This window comes from Saccostrea cucullata, unplaced genomic scaffold (assembly GCF_032062105.1).
Source record: "Saccostrea cucullata isolate Sc308-1 unplaced genomic scaffold, CSIRO_AGI_Scuc_v1 ctg204, whole genome shotgun sequence".
NCBI classification, from domain to species: domain Eukaryota; kingdom Metazoa; phylum Mollusca; class Bivalvia; order Ostreida; family Ostreidae; genus Saccostrea; species Saccostrea cuccullata.
The window spans coordinates 775,066-786,498 of record NW_026940736.1 but is presented as its reverse complement, the minus strand read 5'-3'; the positions used below and the strand labels follow the sequence as shown (position 1 = coordinate 786,498).

At 35.7% G+C, this 11,433-nt stretch overlaps 1 protein-coding gene across 2 annotated transcripts; it reads left to right on the top strand.

Moving 5' to 3' along the window:
* The first annotated feature begins 251 nt into the window (after positions 1 to 251).
* On the top strand, positions 252 to 11,095 carry LOC134256204 (uncharacterized). 2 transcript variants are annotated; one of them, XM_062738854.1, is made up of 4 exons: positions 252 to 404; positions 582 to 643; positions 1,585 to 1,818; positions 10,182 to 11,095. In XM_062738854.1, the coding sequence occupies exons 3-4, from the start codon at positions 1,645 to 1,647 to the stop codon at positions 10,572 to 10,574; spliced, it is 567 nt and encodes a 188-aa protein (XP_062594838.1). In that variant the 5' UTR covers positions 252 to 404; positions 582 to 643; positions 1,585 to 1,644; the 3' UTR covers positions 10,575 to 11,095. The 2 variants fall into 2 exon arrangements, with proteins under 2 accessions (XP_062594838.1, XP_062594839.1); XM_062738855.1 differs by lacking the exon at positions 252 to 404 and having other exon boundaries at positions 454 to 643.
* The last annotated feature ends 338 nt before the right edge of the window (positions 11,096 to 11,433 follow it).

Genomic DNA, 11,433 nt, shown 5'->3' with positions numbered 1-11,433 from the left:
GAAAATCGTAGGATTTTGAGTTATCTCTCCTGTTAGAGGGATAGTCCTTAAAGACAAAGGCTGAACATTGCCCTCATGCAAGCTACTAAATACATTTCCAAAATTATTTAAAGAATTTTTTAATTCATGTTCACGTGTACAACTTAAACATCTTTGTAAGATATCCTTTATCGACCAGTTTCAAGTAAAATATATTTTTATTGCTCCATGGTTCTATTTCCTGACGTCTAACATTACCATTTTTACTTAGAGGCAGTCCCCTATTTAAACAACATTACTGCAAACTCACGTATATATTTTTCCATATTCGGGTGTCTAAATACCAAATTATGGATTAAATGCTAAAACCGCGCATTAAAGTTATTTTTGTTAATCACTGGACGATTGGCGACTTTTAAAAGCCGGTAAGTATATTTTTTTCTTTAACGCAAGAACTCGTAACTGTTTCTTTATATACAAATAGAAATGTTCCGTCGTTAAGTCATATGTATAGTGATCTGATCTAATCTGAGGCTCTTAATTGACTTTAGGCATCTATTGTTATTTATTAAATGTTTGCCTTGATTCTATTTAAAATTTAGGTCTTTGAGGCTCAAGACCGTATTGAAGAAGACTGCATGTGAAGAGAGATTTCAGTACAAACGTAAGTACACGTACTGCATTTTCTTTTTTAAATTTAAAGTTTTTTGAAAAGGTTCAATATTTTCAAAACCTTCTAAATGGATACAATTCAAAATATGAATAATTATTTTATAGATATCTTTACAATGGAAAAAAAACAAACATCAAGGAGCCCATGTTTAATTAAAAGGTTACATTATGCCCATGCTATTTATCAAGATGTTTAAAGAATTTAAATTCAATTTAAAAAAAAACGAAGCTCAAAAATGAACGGAAATAACTGTTATTCGGAACTGTAATAGATTTAAATAGCCATAAACTGACTTCAAAAGATTGGCAAAATGTCATTTAGAATGAAACCCGTGTCAAAAATATACATGCTGCATCACTGTTTTGGAAAGAACTTGCAAGATCTACTAAGACAGAAGTCGCGTGACCCCACTCCACTCCATTTGTTCGTTTTGTTTGCCTTGTCATAGTACGGGGACAATTTTGGAACCCACAGAATTTGTCTTACTGGGAAACCTAGCTATCTAAGTACATTAGTATTTTTAAGGAGTAAAGTCGAATGCATATCGTCTTCTATTGAAGAATGTACTAGTATACCGAGTTCTTCTTAAAAAATCTTTTTGTTGATTTCATTAATTTCGGGTAATAGTGTACCTTTCATTAATCACACGCCAGTACTATTCTCTTTAGAGAAGTGGACAGGCTTTTGCCTACGTGGATATAGGCGAAAGCCTGTCAAATTCTCTAAAGAGAATAATACCAGTACATATAAGAACAAAATAGTTGAAAACATGTAATACGATTCGAAAGCTATCAATAAAACATTATTTGGATATCAAAAGTAAAAATTAAAATAAATGGGGAAGGAAAGTGAAGTGCTTCCTCTACTACTGGTATACTACCTGGCAACTGTCTCTTGATAAAGTTTGCTATAGTTTTATCTTTTTCTTTCAGGCGGGAAATGTTGATAGCAGACAACTAGTAATTTACAGCAGGATGGTATGAAACAGGAAAATGTCAGTTTCCATAGCTCGCAGACCGTCGACGATGTCCGGCGGAAGTCAGCGTCGCCAGTCGTCTGCTCAGTTCGAGAGTCAGAGAGAGGACTTCAAACGGCGCCAATCCGTCAAATACCAGTTTCCAACCTTTATGCTCACCGAGGAAGAAGAAGCAGCTCTTATTAATGAGGTAGGACTATATATTCTTTATTTCGATCTATTATCTATAAATCTGTTCTTCAGAGAAACTTAATATTTTGAACTGAATTAGCCTATGTAAATAAGCGGAAACCTTTAGACTAACTTTTCTTTGCGGGAATGCAAATTGTATATTCCTTATGGCTTGCAAAGGCTAAAATCGATATCATCTGCGGATTTAAAACGTTAAGTTTTACAGGTTCGCCTACAGAATACAAATATCTTATTTTGTATCAGATTTATTACAAACAAACGTACTTGTGATCTTGATAGTTCACATGGTCTTAAAAAGGGGTATCTATATAATATCATCGGGTCTTCGCAAACAAAGACTAGATGCTGTCATGAGACAGTAATACCCGCACTAAGGTGTTTGCCTCTAAATGCACACTTCTTCTTATTGGGCTTTACCAAGGAAAAAGCAGGGGCGGATCCAGCAATTTTTGAAAGGGGGGTTCCAGGGTTATGCCCCTCTAACCCCCCCCCCCGACATATTCTCAAGCAAAGATTCACAGACTTGTATGGAAAGATCTAAGGTTGTGGTAAATACTATCTATGTTTTATGTCCTTCAAAAAAAGCGTACCCCCATTCCGAACAAAATAAAAACAAAGCCAAAAAAAAAATAAAAATCAAAAATTACGGAAGCCTTAAAATTGAATGGACGTTACACTGTTGAAGATTATAAAGAATTTTCTTTAAGAATTTGAAAAACCTTTTTGGGGTGGGGTGCGGGTGGGCTTTAAAACAAAGAGTTACATGTTAGTTCGTTCAATTGATCAAGATATGATAAAAACGGTACATATTTAGCAAACACAGCCAAAGATCGCGGGAATCTAATATCAAATTAAACCTCGCAACCATTCTCTCATAAAAAATATAATAGAGAAGGTGATTGGAGGAAACTAAATGTGTGAGAATCTATCTATTCAATAAATAAGACTTATAAATATATAATCTAAGAAAATTTTTTATCCCCTCTCACTCTCTACTTGGCAAAAAATAAAGGGGGGGGGGGTTAACCCCCGGACCCCCCCCCCCCTCTGGATCCGCCAATGAATAGTCAATATAATTCAATAATTTACATAATACATGTATTCATCAAATTGAGCATAATATGCTCAGGTGACCATGTAGCTGCAGATCTGGTTTTATATATTTGTCTTTGATCATAACGCTACAGATCCCCATATGCAAAAAAGGTGCAATTTACGCGTAATATTTTTTGAGCACTTTTGGGCAGAATTTCTCCACTTTCTAGCTTTAGGCAATCAACTACCTTTCACTCCCTAATTTTAGACACATTCTCTGGCCAATATGTATATTTTGTCCACCTCCCAGTCATTTATAGTAATCTCTACAGGCAATAAACTTGCTTGATGTGAATTTTCAGCAATCTAACAAATAATTTTAATCAAGCGAGTTTATCTCAAGTAGAGACGACTATAAAGGGTTGGGAGATGGATAAAATATACAGATTGATTAAATAATGTGCCTAGAATTAGGGAGTGAAAGGTAGTAAATTGACCGATGCTGGAAAGTGGAGAAATTCTCCCCAGAAGTGCGCAAAAAATATTGCGCCGTAAATTGCACCTTTTTTGCATTACAGGATCTGCATTCAAAGACTAATATATAAAACCATAACGCTACAGACCTGCAGCTAGTGACCATGTGACCCATGGGCCTCCATTTTACAGGTATTTCATATTCTTAATTCATTACCAGTCGGAAATTAAACTACAGAATTTAATTAATGATGTAAATTAGGTTTGATAAAGGGGGGGGGGGGGGAGGATTTTTGGCACATAATTGGAACATTTTAAATCTATTTTCTCATATAGATTAACAACAAATAATATTATTCAAATTAGTGTAAAGCGTTTTTGATGAATTTTTCAATATGTGCAAAGTTTATTTATATTTGATTAGGCAGAAACTTCTTGAAAGCTGCCATATACACAATCAATTTAATAGTCAACCCCCACCCGTCTCCCATCAACACACACACAAACACACCTTATTTGTCTGTTTTTGCAAATAGGCCTAGATTGCAAAGCTAAAATAAAACATCTTTTGTAAATGATAATTTTCAATTTGTTCTTGCACTATACATGTATCTATACACCTGCATCACATTCGGCTTGCGTCACGTACCCAACTTAAGTACTAGTTTTACCATTGGCATTATCATTTTAGATTTCACTGCACGTGCAGTAGGATACTAGTGTGCATATTTGCATATATGTCGGTAGGAATTATTTCATTTTGTGTTTTAACTGGATTATATTTCATGAAGATGACAGGGCCTAAATAATAACAATCGGTAAGTACAAGTTTTGGTATAGATTTGGGTAAAATAGTCTGAAATGCAAACGGTTAGGTTAAAGTTTAAAGGATCAAAGGTCATCCGATGCTACAATAGACGAATTTCACATTCTGAAGAGTTATCCCCCGTTATCAACGTTACATTCAGTTACAAGATCCAGAATTTTTTTTTCTTGGAGGGACGGGGGGGGGGGGGTAGGGGGGGGTTTTTAGCCAGAATTTCCTGAGAAGCAAGAAAAAAAAGAAGTTATGGTTTGGTCTCTTTTCTAGGGTGGAGGGACACTTAGGGCATCCAAAGTCATTTTTATTTCCTCCAGTACATATTATAGTCCTGCAAATTCCGGGGGAAAGGGAGGGGGGGGGTGTTGAGGGGGCGATCTCCCAATCCATTTCCCTGTCCCTGTAATGACAAATGATCATGTGACTCCTAAATAGTAGGAAACTTTTTCCATTTGACTATACATAATATTGTGTTATTATGTTATGTAAATTTAATGGTATAAAGGTTATGAACCCCTAGAGGTCATCCCCACTCTCCTAATGAGCTGGAAATGTTCACAATATGACTGCAGTAAATTAAATAAAAGCACATCAATGATAAGATTACTTGACATTTTATTCATGAATTTGTGTCAACATAATTATCTTCCTAGAATTAGGCATGAGAATCATTCAGAGATGGACCACATTAAACTATTTGTATAAAAATTTTTTTTTTTGCATACATGAACAAACAGGGGTCTGGGAAGGGGTGAGGGGAAGGATCGAGTTAATATTTCTTTACCTCTTAATGGTTGAAAACTCCTAAAATGAATGTTGACCTCAAATCTAACTTGTCCTCATTATTTTTCAAATGGTGGTGTCTCCATATGAGTGAAAAATTCCTGAGAGGGATGTTTAACAACAAACAAAATGACATAAGAACACAATATTAATTTGCGTTAAGAAATATGCAGGGGATTTTTTCCATCATAAATCTTCTTCTCAAGAACAGCAAGGGCATATTCTTGTCCCCCATTTTGGGGAAAGGGAGGGGACACTAAATCTCAATTGTCTGTCAGTCTGTCCATCTTATTGACAGCTAGTATGTGCATCTGTCACAATAAATTTAACCTTGGTCATAACTTTTGAATGATAAGAGATAGTGCTTTCATATTTCACATGCACATTACCACAAAACTTTCTAAATATACTATGATTTTTTAACCCAAGTGAGACCTTGACCTTAAAGTTTTACCTACTTTCCAAAAAATAACATTTTAAATTGATCATTTTGAAAGAGAAAAGAAAGGGCATTCAAATTATACATGTTTATTACATGTGAAAAGACTTTTCTAAATATATCATGACTTTTGACTCTGTGACCTTGACCTAGAAGTTTAACCTACTTTTTAAAAATATTATATTGTATATATAACTTTTGATTCAAAAGAGATAGGACTTTCATATTTGACATGTACATTTCCTGCAACAAAATGTTTCAGAGCATGCTATGATTTTTCCCCTTTGACCCAATTTTCAAAAATTGATATATGATAGGGGTGCATATTTGACACACAATCTGCAAAAATTATGGTATCTCATTCACTAAAACACAGAAAGCAGAGGACCACAATTCTTTGAATTTGCTTGTATAATCTTGATAGATGGAAACATGCTCATATAATGTAGATTCAAGTTTTTTATGCCACACCATGATTAGGAATACATGTATAGTTTTTGTTATGTCCGTCCTCCACCCTTCCATCTGTCTTTCCATCGGGCTCAAAGAAACTTTCTAGATATTTTTATCAAAGTTCATATGTTGATGCATACTGAAGTAAATATCCAACTGCAGCAATATTTTTGACTTTGACTTTTCCTTTGACCTTCACATAACTTTTCTTTAAATTAGTGTTTAGCTTTATTTTAAAGAAACCATTCAAGTTGTGTAATGAAACTTCACATGATGATACATACTGATGTAAGCTTTACGATGCTTCACTCTTTTTTACCTTGACCTTTCCTGTAACCTTGACCTCACTTTTCTAAAATTAATGTCTAGACCAGTTTTGAATAAACAATTCAAAATATATTTATCAAACGTCATATGCTGATACATACTGCTAAGAGCTATTAATACGTCAACATATTTTGACCTTGAATTTTCCTTTGACCTTGACCTCACTTTTTAAAATATCATTTTTCGACAGCATTACTCCCCCCCCGGGCAAAATCAACATTCTAAAACCTTACTGCACATCTACATGACACCACCAACCATCTCCCAAAAGATGATTAGGCTACTTTGTAAAATGTAAGAGGAGTTCAGGGAAGACGGGGCTTTTTGCATAAAAAACGTCATTTTTCGACCCCCATTTGACCCCCCCGGGCAAAATCAAAATTCCGAAACCTTACTGCACATCTACAGCACACCACCAACCATCTCCCAAAAGATGATTAGGCTACTGTGTAAAATGTAAGAGGAGTTCAGGGAAGACGGGGCTTTTTGCATAAAAAACGTCATTTTTCGACCCCCATTTGACCCCCCCGGGCAAAATCAAAATTCCGAAACCTTACTGCACATCTACAGCACACCACCAACCATCTCCCAAAAGATGATTAGGCTACTGTGTAAAATGTAAGAGGAGTTCAGGGAAGACGGGGCTTTTTGCATAAAAAACGTCATTTTTCGACCCCCATTTGACCCCCCCGGGCAAAATCAAAATTCCGAAACCTTACTGCACATCTACATGACACTACCAACCATCTCCCAAAAGATGATTAGGCTACTGTATAAAATGTAAGAGGAGTTCAGGGAAGACGGGGCTTTTTGCATAAAAAACGTCATTTTTCGACCCCCATTTGACCCCCCCGGGCAAAATCAAAATTCCGAAACCTTACTGCACATCTACATGACACCACCAACCATCTCCCAAAAGATGATTAGGCTACTGTTTAAAATGTAAGAGGAGTTCAGGGAAGACGGGGCTTTTTGCATAAAAAACGTCATTTTTCGACCCCCATTTGACCCCCCGGGGCAAAATCAAAATTCCGAAACCTTACTGCACATCTACAGCACACCACCAACCATCTCCCAAAAGATGATTAGGCTACTGTGTAAAATGTAAGAGGAGTTCAGGGAAGACGGGGCTGTTTGCATAAAAAACGTCATTTTACGACCCCCATTTGACCCCCGGGGCAAAATCAAAATTCCGAAACCTTACTGCACATCTACAGCACACCACCAACCATCTCCCAAAAGATGATTAGGCTACTGTGTAAAATGTAAGAGGAGTTCAGGGAAGACGGGGCTTTTTGCATAAAAAACGTCATTTTTCGACCCCCATTTGACCCCCCAGGGTAAAATCAAAATTCCGAAACCTTACTGCACATCTACATGACACCACCAACCATCTCCCAAAAGATGATTAGGCTACGTTAGTGTGTAAAATGTAAGAGGAGTTCAAGGAAGAAAAGTGTGACAGACGGACGGACGGACGGACGGACGGACGGACGGACGGACATGAGTAACAACAATATACCCGAACTTTCTTTAGAAAGTGCGGGTATAAAAAACAGATCTAACGAAGGATTAGTTAGGCTATTAATAATGTTCATCAATAACTTTTTTTGATCGAACGCAACTATAGTTATTTGTAGAGCATACGTGTTTATGAGAACAATATATTTGTTTCCTCAAAATACACTTGCCAAAAAAGATAACGTTAAAATCAGCAACATCATGACATTGTGCGTAAAGTCAGTGGTTATTATATTAACGATGATCAAGAAATTACGTTTGAAGATTAAAATTCAAAAAGGACGTAAAAAGGGGGTCTTTGGTACACATTTAGTCATTCAAGAAATTTGTTTGAAAATCCATTGAGCTGATTATGAAATCCGGATAGGACCAGGTACATATAGTTTCTGATACTTATTTCTTAAGACACATTTCATGGAGTTTGAAACTGCTTCATTAAAGAAGAGGTACTGTGAACATTGAGCTCACAAAATGATACCACCGCCTCCAATATAATTATAATGGAAAAGTCCATGTTTTACTCTGGGAGACTGATATAAGAGTCAGATCAAAAAGTAAAATAGGAGGCACACAACGACATTATGCAATAAAGAGTCTATAAATCATTAAATTTTATTCAGTAGTATAGAAGTTGCGAATATAAGAGATTGGTACTCTACAATATTATAGAAAGAATGGCAGTGAGTGTCCATGTTTTGCTATGGGAAACCCAAAATATGTGTCCGATCAAAAAGTAAAATAGGAGGTGCACAATGGCATTATCAGACTATGTAACACAGATTCTTTGGAAGTCTAAATTGCATTTAGTGGTATATGAGGAGTTGCATATAAGAGATTGGTACCCCAGAAGCTTTACAGACGGACGAACGGAAATCCAGATCACTATATAACCTACCACTTTTCAAGCGGGGCGTATTATGCCGCATATGAAAATACTGGTATAAGGATGGACGAAAATTAATCATTTTTTTCGAAATGGAAAAAGACATTCCAATGATTATTTATTTGCCTACTAGGTTCTAAATATAATGAATTATTTATGACATTCAGAAGTACACAAATTTCTTCATCTGTTAGGTTATGGTCGTAGTATTTCTTATAGAGTATGAACTTATAATACATGAAGTTCTTTCAACTCCCTCAAGTAATGCAATGAATGTCAACCTGACATCAACTATAGGGGGTGCCGAGACAGATGTTACATCAAAGTTTTAGAATTCAGAGAATTTAAAACTAAACAGATATAACATTTTATTAGTTCTTTTTGTGTCTAGTAAAGTATATCTCATAGGGACCTTAAAACAAGAGAACGAAACAGGGAATCAAGAAGAAAGGTGGAAGGTTTTTAATTTGGGAGGCAATTAATAATTCACCTTCTTGTTTACCGATCAATTAATAATTCATTGGTATGGCAGGCCGTCTTGATATTGCTCTTAGGAAAGAAGGTATGTTGTAAATGAGAGAGCAAACTATTGTTGAAAGTATTTTCATCAAGACCAACTGAAGGCCAAAGAAAACTAAAGACTCGCCATGAGTAACCTACATCCCAATATTATTCTTTTCTTATCATCTAGGTTTCAAATTCTTTCTTTTGTGACACCTTTCGAAGCATTTTGGAAGTCTTAATAAATTGTACGTATTAAACATGCGAAACGCCCCCGTAAAAATAAAACTAGAGGTACTGCGAGCAATGAGCTCACTAAATGATACCCTCCGCCTCCCATATGAATATAATGGCAGTGTCCATTTTTGCTCTGGAAAATCCAAAATATATGTCAGATCAAAAAGTAAAATAGGAGGTGCACAATGGCAATATGTAATGAAGATTCTGTGAAAGTTTCATTAAATTTCCTTCAGTGGTATGAGAGGAATTGCGGATAAGAGATGGGTACCCCAAAGCGTAACAGACGGACGGACGGACGGACGTACGTACAGACGGACGGAAATACCGATTACTATATACCCTCCCACTTTTCAAGCGGAGGGTATAAAAAGTTTATGTCTTTGATATATTTTTAACAACGATTAAAAGAATGACCAGGATAGCGAAGCGAGATATAAATTTTAAAAGATTTCCTTAGATTTTCATGGATTGTTATCAAAAATTAACAGTATTAACAGTGCCAAACATTTAACGACAATCGAAGAAATGAAAATTAATTCTTTTTTTTTAGCATTGATTAAAGTGACACGTCCGTCTGATAAGAAAGATAATTCTCGATTTTAATAAGAAATATACTAGTTATTCTAATAACCTATTTTTTTTATAGATTTGTGTTTGACAATAATTCCATGCACTTATATGTTACCTGTAATGTTCTGCCAAAAATGCTTGAGTTTATTTAAAGTCTTCGTATATAGATATGTTAAAATTCAAATTTAATCTAAATTTAAATAAAAAATGTACAGATGGAAAATGTCTTTAATAAACTCTTTCTTGCTGTTGTCAACTCTGAAATCTTTGTTTAGTAAAAACATGTACACATTTTAAAATTATTTTACCTTGCAGAGCAATGTCAGTGAAGAATTCATCCGGAGGGAAGTCTTCGGCCCACCACTGGAGGAGACCACCTTAACTTACGTAGACACCACTGTGACCAGGCCAACCACTGCAAGTGCACGAAGGTCAGTTTTGTGGTCACACGAGCGCAAAGCCTACGAAGAGCAGCATACGAAAACAATGAGAGAATTCAAAAGCAGACCATACATGCAGCACAAATATCCAGAACTAAAGAAACATTATCCGGGCACTTGGAGGGTTGTGGATGCCCATGAACTTAGTAGTATTGTGGACAGGTTGTGTAGGCCCACTGCTGTAAGCAGGATTCGCGCCCAGTCTGCTCCGCTACTGCACAAACGAAAACAAAATAACAGGACAAAGACATTTTCATCATCATACTGATTGTATAAAGATGGTGCCAGCTCATTTCAACAATACATGTTCAGAACATGTTGCAATACTCACAAAGCGTGTCTATTCTTTCATGAAATGTTCAGCCTTCTTTAAAACAGTATTTGACTAAAAACAGTATGTTTGTCATTTTCTCTATATAAATGGTTTTACTTGTATATGAATGTTAATCCCGAAACTGAGATTTCATTAACGGAACCCACGTATGTTTTGTTGATGTACATCATGCATGTAATTTTGTATTCCAATAATTTCATCCTCGTATTTGTAATGCAAGAGCGTTCAAAAATTAATTGAGTCTCGTACGCATCTAACAAATAGTAGTGCCATCTCAGTCGAAGTGATAAAAGATGTGTTAATTAAATAAATATATAGGCCTACTATATTGTCTTGCATGATTTGTGATACGGTTTCATCATTTGCATTACTTCTGTGTTGTCTAATAAATAATGAAATGTTTATTTTATTCTAGTTGTAAACAAGGCAGTGAGATAAAAATGTATATATAAACATTTTTTCTTGTTAAATAAAGATTTGAACACATGTGCATTGTACATGACTACATGTATGAAGGATATGGAGAAAACGAACAGTATTCCATAAAACAAAACAGGAGCAAAGTCCATAAACCAAACTACATTAATTTTATTCATTTTCCATGTACTGGCTTGTTATTTGATGAAAAATCTTGCCTTTGCTCTCATACTTGGTACTCCCTACTTAGAACTTGGAATAAGCATCATTTTTGAAAGGGGGGGGGGGGGTTGTGTTTGGAAAAAAAGTAGGAGGGTCTCACCCTTGATGCCGTCGCTTCCTGCGTCTCGGGAAGAAGTTAAAAGATCCGTGTAAA

Excerpts from the sequence above, each read along its gene's own strand:
- LOC134256204 (XM_062738854.1), top strand. The coding sequence starts at position 1,645 with ATGTCAGTTTCCATAGCTCGCAGACCGTCGACGATGTCCGGCGGAAGT. Across the intron at positions 1,819-10,181 it reads AAGCAGCTCTTATTAATGAG|AGCAATGTCAGTGAAGAATT; the intron begins GTAGGACTATAT and ends TTTACCTTGCAG.